We start from the raw sequence: 16,620 nt of genomic DNA on the forward strand, positions 1-16,620 counted from the left end.
CCATGTCTATCAGCTAACTGACAGCCCCAGGTGGGAAAAACGCAGCCAATGTGCAGTGGAAATTCAGAAGAGGGAGAGAGCACTGTGGGAAAAACGGCTGGCAAAGATTTGCTAGAAGAGGCGGCCTTGAGATGAGAGGCCAAAGTGTTCAGGGCAGGGGTGGCCCAGCATTAAGAAGGCAGAGAGGCAGTATGGACTGACCAGCTGGAATACTAGAATGCCAGAGTCTCTAGGGATTGAGCCGGGGAGGACAGAGGGAGGCAAGCCAGGCCCAAGAGGGACTGAACCCCAAGCCTCCGCTCATAGATTCATTAACTAAAGGGCGTACCGTGTTCTTGCTTCTAGTTTGGATGTCTTTTTCCGGTGGCTCTTTGACATCTACTACTTGGAGCAGGCGTCCATCAGGTTCCAGTGAGTACTAGAGCATGTGCCCCAGGAGTGCCCCCCGTGTACACTGGGGCTCCCAGGGGTCCATGCCGGGTAGACACGTGTCGCCTTCATTAGCTCACACAGGTAGAGATGAATGCATGCAAAGACTCTCATTAAGCAGACTATTAACCTTTCCTGGGCCCAGGGCCCATTTGGCAATCTGGTAAAGCCCAGGGATCCCTTCTCTGAATGAAGTTTTGGAAATAATTGTAAATTTACAGGAAATTGTCCCCACACTGTCCTGTGTACCCTTCATCCAGTTCCCCCTCTGGTAACATCTTGCACAACTATAATGCCGAATCCCAACCAGGAAACTGACATTATACAATCCACAGAGCTTATTCAGATTCTGCCAGTTTTATATACACTCTGAATAGATGTCTTTAAATGCACGAAATACCTGGATTACAAAGAAAACCAATTATACTGAAATATTGCTATCAAAATATTTTAAAAAGTACATTTGTAATAAAATCTTTATTCGCACGTTTAATAAGAGGACAATGCATTTTAAATACAAGCAAGCTAAAGTTACATTTTATTGTTTTAGACGCATCAGTGTGAACCCTGAGGCTACTGAGCCAGCAGAACATTCAGCTGGGGGGGGGGGGCGGAGGGATCTTTGACGAAGCAACACGCGCGTCATGTTGGGCATCCAGCCAATTTTGATTTTGTTTTGGTATTAGGTTACAAATGTTAAAAAATCCCAATTTTCAAAGACGTAATGTTGCATATGACGTGCAAGCTTTCGAGCTTGCTTTATAGGGCAAGGACCAGAATTCTCTAAGGTTTCTGCAATTGAACTATACTTGTGCTAAGTTGGACTCTTTTATTCTAAGATGAATGAGTTCATCTTTGGTTAGGTCAGTATCTTCGATACAGTTTATGTATGAGAGAGAAGAGAGTCGTAGGTCCATGCCTCAATGTTGATGCCTTTAAGAAAGAATAGTTTTTGAAGGAGTTCTGAAATATATCCAGGGAGCTCACAGATTTCTCCTTTCAAAATTGACAGAATTGTGTAGATGGGGACACGACGGGCAATAGAGATGCCTGGGTCACCAACGTGAGGACAGGCAGTGTGGCCATTCGTTCAGCTGGCTGAACAACTCCTAGCTGAAGTTGGTCAGCTAGGTCAAGCACACACCTGCGGACAGGAACATTTCATTCATGTAAAGTTAGCGCATCTAATTTAGCTGCATGTTTAATAACTACCATCATTTTGAAGTGATGGTGAGTGCAAAGGTATTGTCAGATATCACCACTAACTGCAGTGGGCTATGAAAATACCTTTAAGATTTTTTTATTTATTTGAGAGAGAGAGCTAGCGAGAGAGAGAGCAGGAGCAGTGGGGAGCCTGCGGAGCAGGGAGCCTGATATGGGGCTCGATCCCAGGACCCTGGGATCATGATCTGAGCCGAAGGCAGAAGCTTAACCAACTGAGCCACCCAGGCGCCCCAAGAAAATATCTGATTGCAACTGGTGATTGGGTCATAGCCAGAGCTGACGTTGCTGTGATTTGTTGCCCACGTTCTTAATGGAAAGAAGTGGTACATTGCAGTTAGAAGCTCATGAATGTCAAGACACGTGTCTCCTTCATTTGCTCACATTCAAGGTCACAGACCCCCAAGCTTCTCCCCATGGACTCTCTGGGGTCTGTGGGTCCTGCTCAAGCACCCCTGCTTTAGATCAAGCCAGAGAGTATATTTCCCAACACACCCACACTTGATGTAGACCAGCCCCATCCCTGCTCAGAAGGGTGTGCATTAACCTAAATTGGGCTAGGGGCACATGTGTATATGAAACTTACTCTTCCTATCTCCACCCCCACCCTCCACCCCCCAATCTCCACGCCCACCCTGCACCCCTCTCCCCATCTCTACCCCCCCACCTCCCCACCACCCCCTCCCGTCTCCATCCCCATCTCCACCCCCCTCCCAACGTCGCGGCCCTTTCCTTCTCCCTCTGGCTTCTGTGCTGTCTTCCACTGTCCGCACGGCCAGGTGTGTGTTCCTGCCGGACAACGGCGCCTTCTTCGTCAACTATGTGATCACGGCGGCTTTGCTGGGCACGGGCATGGAGCTGTTGCGCCTGGGGTCCCTCTTCCTATATAGCACCCGCCTCTTCTTCTCCAGGTCGGAGCCAGAGAGAGTCCACATCAGAAAGGTGGGGGCCGGGCCCTTCCCTGCGCACAGCCCTTCCCTTGGGGGAGGGTGTCAGGAAGGGAGCCTGCTAGGGGCGTGAAGAAGCCGAGGTGAGACGCGAGGTGGGCTGGGGGTGGCAAGGGGCCCAGGCTACCTCAAGTGACCCCCACCTTCCGCCCCAGAGCCAGGCCATGGACTTCCAGTACGGGCGCGAGTATGCGTGGATGATGAATGTCTTCAGCGTGGTGGTAGCGTACAGCATCACCTGCCCTATCATCGTCCCTTTCGGTGAGGCTTCCCTCGGGCACCCCCAGGGCTGCGCACCCTCAGGCTGGGAGGAGGGGTTGAGCCCCCCACCCTCAGAGTATGAGGAGGCCGGGCGGGGACAGACTGTCAGCAGAGCAGGGAGGGGCCGGGGCAGGTCAGGGGAGGTTGGATGGCTGTTCACGCAGGACGTTTGTTGAGGGAATGACCCTTCACCCAACTGGCAGAACAGACTCTGGGGGCTCAAGGGAAACTGGGGTCCCGGAAGTCGGCGCCACGGGGCTCCCACGGCCCGACCTTGGCCCTCGCTGCCCGGAAAGACCTGGATCTGGCTTCTGCGGCCGGGGGGGCCTGGCTGTGGAAACAGCCCCTGAGTGCGCGCCCCCCCCCACCCCCGGCCCCGCAGGGCTACTCTACCTATGCATGAAGCACATCACGGACCGCTACAACATGTACTACTCCTACGCGCCCACCAAGCTCAACGAGCAGATCCACATGGCCGCGGTCTACCAGGCCATTTTCGCACCGCTCCTGGGTCTGTTCTGGATGCTCTTCTTCTCCATCCTGCGATTAGGTGGGTCCCAGGCCTGCCTGGCCTTCCTGCCCCTGCCTGCTCCCCACTGCTGCCTAAAGCCCTCAATAGCACCTCTGCTCTGTGCAAGCAGAGAAGGCCTGGGAGGAGCAAGGGTTGCTCACGGATTGCAGCAACCCAGGTGGCTTCTTGAGGCCTCAGTTAGGGCTCGCGCCAGAGTCCCAGCAGACCTCTGAGGCTAAGGGAAGGGCTTGGACCAACACGGTACAGTATGCACTTTGGTTTACGACCCTCAGAGCAAGAAACGTCACATTCCTTCATTCTAACTCAGGGCTGGCAGGAATAAAATATTAGCCATTGGGCTCAATTCCCGTGACATCCCCCTTGGGATCCTAGGGATGCCTGGTCTTCCAGATTGCCTAAAAACTGGAGGAGGCTTTGGGGCCTGCCCCAGGGGCCAGCTTTTCCCCTGCTCTTGGCTACACAGAGCTGCTGTCCCTGTCCCTGTGGACCACATGCGAGCCATGTCCTCTGAGGCAGGAAGCTCGCACTGACCTGCGCATCCTCTCTGCCACCAGATGGCTTCCTGCCTTCTCCCCACACTGGTCTCCCCTCAGGGACCCTGGACCTTCATCATCTCAGTGGACTGGAGAAAGGAAACTGTATTTTCTTACTGTCTTGTCCCGGCGGCCGCTGGAAACAGCTCCGCTCCCAGTTACTTCTGTGTGTCACCCATCTGTCAGCTGTCTCCCCGTTTCTTATCCCCCCGCCTTTCCCTGCCACCTAGCGGACTTCCATTTATTAAAAATAATTTTTCTCCGAAGTATAAAAGACTATACATTTATTATCAAGATCTGAATGCCCTGTCCTCTCCCCGGGAGCCTGTCTTTTGCGCTCAGACCTCATTCTGTGTGCACAGTCTGGGGGAGAGGGCAGAGCAGGAGGGGCTTATTGGTTTATTCTTGCTTTTCAAAATCATGATTTCCATTTCATAACATTCAGTCCCGTATCCTGAGTTTTTTCACTCAACATAGCGTTCTGAGCAATTCCTGTTACTGAAATACTGTTTGAGCACGGGCCTTTGAATTAATTCTGCCCATTTCCGTCAGCTCTCCATGGCTGGATACCGAAGCTGTTGGCCATTTTTGCTTTTATAGGAACACAATGACCAGCATCATTGTGGGTTAGCCTCTGACTGTAAAGATTGATTTTTTTTTTAAAGATTTTATTTATTTATTTGAATGAGAGAGATCACGAGCAGGGGGGAAGGGTAGAGGGAGAAGCAGAATCCCTGCGGAGCAGGGAGCCCAATGCGGGGCTCGATCCCAGGACCCTGGGATCATGACCTGAGCTGAAGGCAGATGCTTAACTGACTGAGACACCCAGGCGCCCTGTAAAGATTGATTTTTAATCTTTACCTCAGTAGAAAACTGGTGTCATAAAAAAGTTACCAAATATCCCCGAGCGAAATGTACCTGACCTGAATTCTGGCTCGCTCTCCAGGGCCGTTAGCACAGGTGAGGGCCGGCGCGGGAGCTTGCAGGGACGGGCGTGGGTCAGAGACTGTATTTGGGGGCTATATTTGGGGGCACTGCATGGGTGAGTAACCCGGAGCTACTGCCCCAGGACTGTGATGTGGGACGGAAACTGACGGGTGGAGAAGGACATGTCTCACGGGCACTTGAGTGGATACTTAAGGCAATTAAATTTTTTCATATCCATAAGATGCCAAATTCCAAACTGGTCCCATAGCACTGAGGGATGATGTCATGGGCCAGGCGCGTTGACTCCAGTTGCTGGGGGAGAACTGGGGCAGGGGCCTCTCTGCCTTGGACTCGAAGCATCCACAGAGGTGCTGAGGGGGACCCCAAGGACCCCACATCTCGGCTGGCAGACTACTGCCCACAGCTCCGGTCCTCAAGCACCAAACCCCACAGCCTGTTCTTCTCCTTGGCAGGTACGCTCCACACCATCACCTTCTTCTCCCTTTCCACGCTCATCATTTCCATGGTCATCGCCTTCGTTAGCACTCTTCTGGGGAAGCTCCAGGGGGTATCTGACTATGAGGTGAGTTACCCTTCCTTTCCTCCGTTCTCACTGGCCCCCGGGCCACGGCTCTAGGCTGCCTCCCAACCTGCATACCCACGGTGCCACAGAGATGAAAGGTTCTTGCCTTTCCGATGATGGGGTGTGCAAACTCAGGGTGCATGTGTGCATGCCCTTGTGTGGCCCAGGCACCGGCCCCCTTGAGTGGTGGGGAGATTTAAAAGACAGCTGTCCCCTCCTCCTCTCCCCTCTGGCACCTCCTCCAAACAGCGGGCTGCTGGCCCATCCCTCCCTCCTACAGTGCGAGCCTGTCCAGCCACCGAGCTGTGAGCACCAGTCCAAGGAAGGAGGCTTGAGAGAGAGAGGATGAAGGGCGGAAGGGTGGGTGCGGAGAAGGACGATGCCCTGGGGAAGGGGGTTAGTTATCATACTTTTTAGCAATCCCAGTCTGTTGAACTTGAGGCCAGGCTCTCTGGGCCCTGTGACCCCTTGGACTCTTTGCCAGTCATTAGAGAAGGGAGCCAGTCCCTGCCTGCCGAGACCCAGGCCAACAATGCTGTGTGCCCTCCGTGGGCATCTCCCAAAGTGGCGCATCTGTGCGGACATGCTAGAATGATTTCCAGGGACTAAAACATTTTTTTTAATTTTTCATGGTTACCCATTTTTCTATTGGTTCACATTCATTTATATTTCTGCTTATGTCAACGAATGCAGGTTTTCTGTCTATAATAGTAAATTTAAATGACTGTATATAAAGAAAAGGAAGGAAGTTAATTTAAAGTTCTGGTATCCTGCTGAGTCAAAGGAGGGAGCCTCTTGGAAGAGGATCCTTTTACTTTTAGTGGCCCTGCATCTGGGGGCCCTGGGCTCAGGCCCCCACTGCACTCTCTGCCCGGCCCCTCCTCCATCCCTGGCTCGAGTGCCATGAGGAACCAAAGTGGACAATGCCTCTGGCTCTGTCTTCCCAATCCAACAATGCCATGCGACCTGGTGGCCCAGGTGTCCACTCTAAAGAAGGGAAATGGCAGGGGACCTAAACCATGATGTCGGACTGGTCTCAGAGAGAAGGAGAACCCCCAGGAGGAAAGAAGAGACAATTGAAGTCAAGCCTTTACGAGAGTCCGAGCAAGCTCATATTTGAATCCCAATCCCAACTCTCCTTACTTTCCCCCCATTATGGTTCTTGGGGATGGAATATTCAGAGGGGCAACCAGCATCCCGGTCCTCTTTCTGTCCCCCCGGGCTGCAGCCCAGGGCTGCAGTTCTGGGAAAACAGAAGATGGCATTGAGCACCAAGTGCAGATTTGGGGAGGGAGGGAGCAGAGGGTGGACACCCCCATTCTGTGACCCCCTACATCTCTGCCCACTGCTGCAGCCCGAGGAGGAGATGGAGACGGTGTTCGACATGGAGCCCAGCAGCACCTCCTCCACGCCCACCTCCCTTGTGAGTCACTGCCTTCCCCCCGGGAGACAGGTCAGGAGGGGGGTACCTGCAGGGGTGGGCTTCTCCAGCAGCAGTGTGGGGGGGCACCGGCATGTAGTGCCCACCTCGGGGGTTGGGGAGGAGACGGGCGCCCCTGGGCTCCCTCCCCTGACACAGCAGGACTTGGCCCAGGTCAAATTGCTGCCGTGGCCGTGGCTGAAGAGTTGGGAAGATGGAAGAGGCAAGACATACTCTAAAAGGAACTCAAAGAGGAAGAGAAAGGTCAGGGCGGGCCCAGCCACAGCGAGATCAGTCGTGTAGACACAGGGACGTGCTGGGGCTCGGCCTCCAAGGGCACAGATGCCAGGCAGAGCGGCGCGCAGAGCTGCAGGGAGCTATTGGAGGCCTGCGCTGAGGGGTAAGGCAGCGGCCGCGGCCTGAGTGAGCCCACCAGCTCGTGAAGAGACAAGGCCAAGGCAGAATGCAGGGGCCCAGCAGGCTGGGCGTTGGCTCCCTCACCGTGGCTCAGCCTGGAGGGGCCCGAGTGCTCACCCACATCCCTGCCACCAGTGTGGATGCAGGGCCACCGATGCCTGCTCTGAGCTGGTGCCCCGATGCCAGAGCGCCTTGGAGGAGCACTGAAGAAGGGCACCAGCCAGCCTGGGCACTCAGGGAAGGCTTCCCGGAAGAGGGAACATCTAATCCAACTCTAGGAATGGGAGTAGGAGTTGCTAGGTGGAATAGGATGTGGGGGAAGAGCATTCAAGGAAGAGGATCAGCCTGTGCAAAGGCCCAGAAGAGAGAATCTGGAGCGTTTGGGCACTGGAAGACAGCTCTCGACGTGGTGGAAATGCAGAGTGGGCAGCAGAGCCCTGGGGGGGAGGGGGGGAAGGAGGGGCTCTTTGGTCGCCGCAGAGTTGGGGAAAAGTGCACAGACACAACGATGGGGGACATGCCCACCCCAGTGCACAGAGCTGCAGGTCTTCCTCACCTTGGGAAAAAACCCTACAGAGAGGGGCAGATTTCCTCTGGGAAGTGGTGGGGAGAAGGGACGTTGGTGTTGGAGAGTCTACAAAGCTTTCAAAGCAGGGGCCTCTTTTCACATAGCATATCTCCCTGGGGGCCCCAAGACGACCCCTCTGGGATCCTCTTAGGAACCTGACACTTTGCCATTCTCGCTCCTAATCTTTATGATATGATACACCCACACAGTAAGGGGTCTTTATCCTTATTTTACAAGTAGGGAAACTGAGGCTCAAAACGGTCACTTAATTTAGGCCCCAGGGCATTACTGAGCAAGGCAGTGGACGAACAAAGTTTGAACCAGGTCTGTCGAATTCTGAAGACTGAGCTTAAAAAAAAAAATCACTGGAATTGATTTTCTTAATCTTTAATGATAACCACAGTAGTATATGAACATTGCAGATAATTATGGGGAAAAAACAGAGAAGCAAAAACAAGAAAATAAAAAGTTCATATTCCCATGACCCAGAGAAGACTACTAATAACTTAGTGTCTATTCTCCCAGGCATATATATAATTTTTGCTAAAATGAAATGATACTGTTCATACTGTTTTATAATCTGCATTTTTAGTTAATAATCTCCACCTTTCCATGTACATAAATTTCTGTGTCTTCAAATACTCAGCCCATACTCAAGTTGTCCTAAGTGTTCCAGAAATATCTTTCACAAAGCATATCCAAGCCAAGATCCAGTCCAGGCTCTGTGCTAGATGAATCCAGTCCCTGCATGTGTCTCTTGTAGTTTCTCACAGTCTCTTCTTTATGGCCTGTCAGAGAGACCCAGCCAGCGGTCCTGCAGAATTTCCCACCTTCTGGGTTTTTCTGGCTATTTCTTCATGATGTCTTGCAGCAGGTTCCACTGTCTCCTTCCCTGAAAACTAGAAGTTCAGTCCAAAGGCTGGAGAGATTCCGATTCAGCCCTAGGGGCTAAAACGCATTCCAGGCAGTGCCCTGCATACGCCAGGAGACACAGACTACCCCATTTTTTTCCCACTAAGGATGCTGGTTACTCCCAGATGAGGGGGATGACAGCAGCCTCTTCTGTTGTTCATTTACCATTTTGCCCCTTAGGACCAGAAGGTTTATATGGGGTTTACTTTGGAATGCTACAAATATCTAGATTCTTCTGTAGGAAAAGTGTTCCCTCATCAACCAGGGCTCTTTGGTTTCACTGACATGAATTCCTACAGGAAAGATTTAATTCTATTCCATAATTACCTATTTTCAAAATAAGGAGTTGGTTTAAAAGCCATTCAAATGATGACAAACAGCTCTGTCCCTAGTACTTCCTGTTTTTCTATTCCGCAGCCCTCCCAGGCATTCCCAGGACCATTCCTGCATTTGACAGGTCACATGGCCAGGACCTCAGGAGCAATCTCCGTTTCAAATCCTGATTCACAGGCCAGCCGATGTCATACCCCAGGGGAGGTGTGGATGCACCTCTTACGCTGTATTAAGAGGTGCACTAGCTCAGGGATGGGGGTCTCTCCAGACCCCAGCATAGGGGAGCCTCGCGTCGTCTCCCCGCCGGGTTCAGCCTGACCTGCCACCAAGAATGAATGGAACCTTAGTGAAGGAGCAGTGGGCTAGGGGCCAGGAGGCCTGCACTGACCCACCCTTGGAGTCTGAGTTGCTCTTTGAATGATCGACAGCCCCTCAGCAGGTGGTCCGCCCAGGCCCTGGGCTGCTGGGGGAGAAGGAAGGATCCGTGGCTCCTCCGGGGGTAGGGCGTGAGTGCGAGGGTGTGCCCAGGGCCCAACCCCAGGTGTGACTTCACCCCTGTCTCCCCTCTCTGTCCCAGATGTACGTGGCCACTGTGCTGCAGGAGCCAGAGATGAACCTGTCCCCCGCCTCCTCCCCCGCTCGGCACACCTACGGCACCATGAACAGACAGCCGGAGGAGGGAGAGGAGGAGAATGGCGTGAGGGGCTTTGCACAGGAGCTGGGCTCCGCCCAGTTCCAGGAAGGGCTGGAACTGGAGGGCCAGAGCCAGTACCACTGACCAGGACCCGAGGCCTCCACCTGGCGACTCCACGGGACCGGCGGCCAGGGGAGGGCCCAGCAGGGGGAGGCGGGAGGGCCATCCGGACCTCCCCGCGGCCTCCTGCAGACTTTGGGAAGGCCCCAACGGAGACATCTGCGCCCCGGCTGTTGGCCACACGGAGGCCCCGCCCTGCTGACCAGCTCGAATGGGAGGTGCTGGGCAGTGCAGAGGGACCCGGGATGGGATGAGGCTATAGGCGGACACCACATCTCGGGAAAGGTGGCTGAAGCCCTGGGCACAGAGACTGCAGGCTGAGGGACCTTCGGGTCAGAGTGGAGATGTGCGTAAAGGCGGGGGCAGAGAGACGCCCACTGAAGACTCTCCAGGGTCTCTGCCACCCTTTTACCAGCTGCCCTGCCAAGGAGCTTCCACGGCTGCCCCGACCCCGGCCCCCAGCCCGTCTCTGATCCCGCCCCTGCGGTCTGAGGAAGCACAGGTGTGTGTGCTGGGCCTGATCAAGCACATCCCCTGCGACGGGATCACCCGGAGCAAGGGGCAGCTGAGACCCTTCCTAGTCCTCTGCCCCTCGGTGGACATCCCCGGGAGCAGCAGGGTAGAGACCTTCTCCTTCCTATTCTTGCAAGGGCAGCTGGCACATGATCCCTCGGGGCTCATTAAACGGGACCTGTGTGCATTTTGATGAAGGCAACCTTGGCTGGTTACTACAAGGTGGGAGGGGCAGAGGCAGAATTCATGGAGAGGGGTCTTCTCCCCAGATGCTGGGGGATGGGAAACCAGATACAGCTCCCCAAGCCCCAGGCCTTAATGAGAGGACCCTCAAGGTCAAGGATGTGGCCACTGAAAGTTGTTCCTGCCTCACACCCACCTGAGTGCCTGGGCCCGCAGCATAACGAAGGTGGGCAGCAGCTTAGGGTAAGAAGCCGAAGGCACGGGCCATTCCCTGGCCTCCCGAGCAGGACCCTTCCCGTCTTGGGGCCACCTGCATCCTGGACTGAAGACCACTCAAGTGGCCTCCAGTATGGTCCTGGCCCAGACACTGCAGACACCCTGCCGGGCATGGGGTGGGGGTGGGAGCTGTGTCTTCCACAGAGAAGCCTTTTCTGGTAGAGTAAGGCCACCTTCCCAGGGCGGCCACCACTCCAGACCTGCAGGAACTGAATCCTGAGTAGGAACAATGCTGGTGACACCCAGCACTTTTGCCATAGTCAGAGGGTGCAGACCTTTGCCTCTGAGGACAGGTCCCCATCAGGACCACCCGGCTGCACAGCAGGGGAGGACACAGAAAAGGGCTGGCTGAGGCCTCAGTGGACCAGAAGGAGCCAAGTCAAAAGGGGTCTGCGTGCTCTAGAGCTCTCCTGAGCTCCCTCCTCCAAGGGTCTGGGTCCCTGCAGCCCACCTGCCGGAAGTCGGCCCCAGGCTCACCTCACCTGAGCCTTTCCCACCAGGTCCCAGGCACATGGGTGCCCCTGAACTCAGACCACCTGGGGCTCACCCTGCTCCACCTGGGCCCACATCTCAGCTGCAGAAGCTCCAGGCTTCACTTCGAAATAGCACCCGAGAGGCCAACATTGCCATACCCCCAGGGCTTGGCCCAGACCTTGCTGTGAGGGATCTTTCCAGAGAGCTTGAGTCAGCTCAGGAGGTGGCAGTCTCTCCCACTCCTTGTCCAGCTAGGAAGGAAATTATGCCCAGCCAGTCCCTCATGATCCCAGGCCCCTCCTAGCATTTCACCAGCCAACAAAGAGAAGGGTCCTTTCCAGAGCAGTGGTCTGGGCCCCAACAGGGAGCTCTGCCCTTGCCATGGGGAGGTGGCTGGCTCCGGGCCCTCCCCGGCCCCCAGGGGGTATGTTTGGTGTGCGTGTGGCTTTCCTGCAGAAGCTGGCCTGCAGACTCTCCTTCACTGGGCACTACTTGCCTGGCGCCTGCCCCCCATCCCTGCAGCCCCTGCTGGACTATTCCTGCCGCTTCTGCCACTGTCCGTCCTCTGTCCCCTGCCCACCCAGCAGCCTCTGGACGCTGCATGTGGAAAGGGCCCCAGCAGATTACATGGCAGCATGGCTGGGGGCTTGCCCCTCTGCATTTGGGCCAAGTGCAGTTGGTTCTGAGAGAAGACCGTGCGAATGTTGGGAAAGTTCCAGAATCCTTTCACTTCTCAACTCTTTCTGGAGACGCCCTCCCCCGCTCCCAGCTGCTCAACCTCCATGGTCACTGTGAAGGCAGGGTGGGCATGCTTTGGCTCCTTTCGTACCACATCCAGGCGCCCTCTCCCAGCACCTCCCCTCAGGCCTGCCCTCTCAGCCCACACTTGTCTCACCCACTGGCCTCTGCCCACCACCGTCTGAGCCCATCCCCCAGCCCACCTCCCAGCTGTCCTTCCCCAGCCTTCCACCGAAGCACAGCCTCTCAGACTTGATTCTTTCTGGAGGGGGCTGCCTCTGAGGGAACCCAGGATTGCCTAGAGCCTCTAAGAAGCGCCCCCACTGGGTCAAGAGTACCTCCATGCCTGCCTGCCTCTTGCTCAGATGCTTCCGGAAGCAAAGTGCCTATCAGCAGCATTGCATCCTCTGGGGCCCCCCAGTGTGGGGTGTGGACTTCCCTTGGCCACCACTACTAAAGGAATGTGCCAGAATGCCGAACCTTCTTGTTATTAATGCTATGACCGTGCCTTGAATAAACAAGTCCTCCCAACCTCTGCTGGCTTGTGCCTCTGCGTCTGGACTGGCCCAGCAGGGTCTCCCCCTCCTGGAAGGAGCCAGAGCTGCTAAGGGATGAACCTCCCTGAGGTTGCCAGGCTGGAGCATCAGACCTTGCTTCATGCCTTTAGTCCCCAAGGCCTTCCCAGGCCCCTGTCCTCGCGGGGGAAGGCCCAACAAGCGCTGCCCGGTCTGCTGGAGGGACAGGGGGGATCTGCCTCACTCATTCTGCTGCGGGTGCTCCTGGGCGGGAGCAGAGGACTCCCCGGTCGGGGAGCCAACCATGGAGCCGCCGAGCAGCCTCCCCGGGCAGCAGAAGCCCCAGGGTGAGTGCTGGCCCCCCTGAGTGGGCCGTTGGCTAGACGAGCTGCTGGGCCTGAAAAGATGAAGATTTCAGGGGGAGGCCACCAGAACAAGTGGCAGACAGGGCTCAGGTCTGCGCCGGCCTCGGGAGGCAGCACGAGGCAGGGGGAAGTGGGGGAGAGGCTGGGCCTTGGGGCGGTGGGGCTGCCAGGTCAGGCCTGAATGGGATACGAAACACCCTCTCGCAAAGACTAGTTATGTCTGCAGTTGTACCTGAAGTTGGGGGAAAATTCCCTGCTTGTAGGTGGGGAGGTGTCCTGGCCTAGGAGATCAAAGTTCTGGCCTTCCTGCAGCGGCTCCAGGCCCCTAGGCCGGTTCCGAAACCCGGGGAAGGAGGACAGCTGCTCTGCTTTACTACTGAGTGGAGCAGACTCAGCCGGGGGGACAGAGGGAGCGGGGCCGCAGGGGGAGGCCTCCTCCCTCACCTTTCCCTGGGAAGACAGGACAGTCTCGGGGTGGGCTGATGGCTGCTGTCGGGCCAGGGACCTTTTCCTGGGATCTTCAAAGCCTTGCCACGACAGCTGCCTCTCAGGCTCTCCTCGACAGCCTTCGGGGTCCCCCAGATCACAGGCCCTGGGCCATTCCTCGGTTCAGCGGACACTTCAGGGGCTTTGCTCAGGGAAAGACAGACAAAGAAGCTGCAGAGGCCGGGCTATAGCCCCAGCCACGTCAAGTCCGAAAAGGAGGGTGGGGTTGGTCCTTCTGCTCTGTATCAGTGGGCCAACAGGACTGGAGGCCTAGAAGGTCCTTAGAGCGGGGCTGGGAGTAGGACTGTGGCACAGGCCAAGAGGGAGGCCCAGGCCCCGGATCGGACAGGGCTGTGCCCACCGGGGCACCAGAGCCCCTGACTGCACTCTGGGCCGCGCTTTGCAGGGTTGCGGAGGAAGCAGGAGGGCACTGGGCTCTGGGAGCCTCTGCCTGGAGGCCAAACTTTGGGGCGGTTTGGGCTCCTCCAGGGCTGGCTCCCCACCACCTAATCCCGTCGTCGTCATGCTGGGAGCTCAGGTCTGTCCCGAACACTCCGAGCTGGCCAGAGCTGGGTTCCTGAGTCGGCTCTGGGGCAGGCCCCGGGGGAGCTGGGGAAGCTGGTTTACAGGACGGCCCCTGAGCCCGGACAGTCCGGCAGATCTCCAGCCACAGGTGCTGTGGTTCTCCATCCTGGCTGCAGGTGAGAGTCTCCTGGGAGATTTTAAACAATCCCAGCGTCCATGCCCCATCCCCAAACAACCCAAAATTTCTGGGATGGGGCGCAGTCACCCCTATTTTACAAAAGCCACCCAGGTGACTCTATTGTCCGGGAGGGTTGAGAGGGCAAGGCGCCTGTGGACAAGGAAAACAATCACAGCCTGACACCCCCCAGAAGAGGGGGAGCTGGTCTTGGCACCTCACGCTGTGTCTCGCCTTGGGGAGTGTGGGCCTGCAGCCCGTACCTAAGTCCAAAGCCACAGGCTGGCAAGGCCTCCAGGGAGCTCAAATGTCAGGTGCGGGTAGGTCATCAGCAGGCTCAAACGTTTGTCTTCTGTCTCTAAAGCGATTAATACCTAGCACTGGCACAACTTCCATTATAATCATCTTACTTTATAATGAGGACTGCTGTTTAGGCTGGAGAGATGCACACGGGCCCTCAAGGATCACTTCTGGCTACCATGTCCCCATTAGCAAGCGTGAAGAATCACCGCTGCTCTCCCTTCTAAACACAGAGCCCAAAGTGGCTTTCACAGCAGCCTTCTCACTGGGGTTGCAAGAGATTGTAAATGCAATAAGCCAACGTACATGGCAGATGTCAGCAGGGTCAAGTGCTTTGAAGAAGGGTGGGGAATGACTGCAGATGGGGAGGATCTGGAAGGAGCTGTTCTGTGGATGAGACATGTGGGCGCACATGGGCTGCATGGAGGGGGTGCAGGGCAGATCTAGAGGGAATAAATACAGGATCCCGGGCAGGGGGCGGCCGGAGCGTGCAGCAGTGGGAGGCCATCTGGGAGGGCAGAAGGACCCTGGGCTTTACTCCAGCGACATGGAGGCTACTGGAGGATTCCGAATGGGGGAGAGTTGTGATCACCTTAGGCTCCGAGGCAAGGTGGAGGAGAAATCCCGTCGGGGCTCTGCTGGGGGCATCCAGTGAGGGGCCATGGTAGCTCAGACAAGAATGGGGCAGGGAATGAGAAGAGAGATGGAGAAGTTCGGAACAGGTCTGAGGACTCGTGGACGGATTAGATGGGGGATCTGAGAGAAAGCAAGGAAGTGTGGATGGCTCCCGGTTCTTCTGCCTGAATAGCTGGGCAAACCGGTTTACCAAGGCAGAGGTTGCTGGAAGGAGCAGTTCGGGAAAGATACCAGGCTCTACTTTGGTGGTGTTACACTTGAAATGCCTAGTAAGGACGTTGGACAGGGGGCTAGATACGAGTCTGGGGGGGGGGGGGCGTTAAGCTGGAGATGAGACCTGGAGTCATCCGCATCTGGGGTGTTTAAATCATGGGACCAGCCGGGACCTGCGCAGGAGGCCAGAGGAGGTCCAGGGGAGATGGGAGGGGAATCTGCAGGGAGAACGAGGAACGAGCATTGAGGAAGGAGGAAAACCAGGAGTCCCTGGCATCTGGAATCCAAGGGAAGAAAAGGACTCAGAAAGCAAGCAGGGAGCTCCCAGTGCTAACCACACTTGACAGTGATAACGGGGCACAGAGGAGTGAGTTCAAAGACGCCCCGAGAAAGCATCAGCCAAGTCAGAACGCTGGAGATGCCACTGGACAAGTGAGCTGGTTTCTCCCACAAATCAAAAGCCTGGGACAGGGGCGGGCTGAGAATGAGAAGGTTAAGAGACCCAACCAGAAGTAATGTGTGGTCCTTGACTGAACAAACCACCTGCAAAAGACATTGGGGGAACCTGGAAGAAGCCCGGGCATTAGGCGATGCTGAGAGATACTGCTCATCTTGGCAGGTATGTTGATGGCGTGGATTAAGGGGGAAAAGGTATCAGCCACACGTTCCCATGGAAGACTTTACAGGTGAAAGAGCACGAAGTCTTAGATTCAGCAGGGGCGCCTGGCTGGCTCGGTTGGTTAACCGTCTGCCTTTGGCTTGGGTCATGATCCCGGGGTCCTGGAGCCTGCTTCTCCCTCTCCCTCTGCCTCTCCCCCAGAACGAGGCTCCAGCTGGGAGCTAGGGAGGCCCTGGTGGCACCAGCAACATTGGTCTTGGCTAAGAAAACTGAAGGCTCGGGGCAAGGGCAGGGGGCCGGGTGCAACCATTCACAGCCCGGCTCCAGGGCCCCACAAGCCTGTTCACGCAAGGCCCACTCCTGATGCTGCTGCCCATCCCCATGTCCCTGGCTGGGTCTCTACCCTCATCTGCCCCATCCTCCTGACCACACACACACTCACACACACTCACACATGCTCATACTTGCTCTTCAACTCCAGTGTACACCCCAGGTAAACCCATTTAATCTCCTTTAAAAAGCCCACTCTGGGATTGGCACCTGCCCATCCAGGGAGGTTCTAGAAGCTTTCCTCAGAGACCTATGACTCTTTGGTGCCTTTTCCTGCTGTCCTGGCACCTGGCCCACTCCTCTCCCTGGCCTCACCTTGTCCCCCAGGAGGTGGGCTCCCAGACTCCTGACCAGTGAACTGCTTCAGCCCGTGGATTAGTGTGGGTGTGTGTTGTAACAAAACAACCCCAAATGTATAATGACACAAACACAACA

At 55.9% G+C, this 16,620-nt stretch overlaps 1 protein-coding gene across 8 annotated transcripts in view; it reads left to right on the forward strand.

The window, feature by feature from the left end:
- TMEM63C (transmembrane protein 63C) overlaps window positions 1-9,933 on the forward strand; it is a 98,084-nt gene extending 88,151 nt beyond the window's left edge. For all 8 annotated transcript variants that reach the window (XM_036084317.2, XM_036084316.2, XM_036084318.2 and 5 more), the window contains 7 exons: window positions 346-411; window positions 2,430-2,592; window positions 2,753-2,858; window positions 3,241-3,408; window positions 5,324-5,433; window positions 6,788-6,856; window positions 9,661-9,933. In XM_036084317.2, the coding sequence (XP_035940210.1) occupies window positions 346-411; window positions 2,430-2,592; window positions 2,753-2,858; window positions 3,241-3,408; window positions 5,324-5,433; window positions 6,788-6,856; window positions 9,661-9,861 (883 nt within the window). In that variant the 3' untranslated portion in view covers window positions 9,862-9,933. The remainder of the gene's footprint in view (window positions 1-345; window positions 412-2,429; window positions 2,593-2,752; window positions 2,859-3,240; window positions 3,409-5,323; window positions 5,434-6,787; window positions 6,857-9,660) is intronic.
- Window positions 9,934-16,620: the final 6,687 nt, after the last annotated feature.

Source organism: Halichoerus grypus, chromosome 8 (genome assembly GCF_964656455.1).
Source record: "Halichoerus grypus chromosome 8, mHalGry1.hap1.1, whole genome shotgun sequence".
Lineage (NCBI taxonomy): Eukaryota > Metazoa > Chordata > Mammalia > Carnivora > Phocidae > Halichoerus > Halichoerus grypus.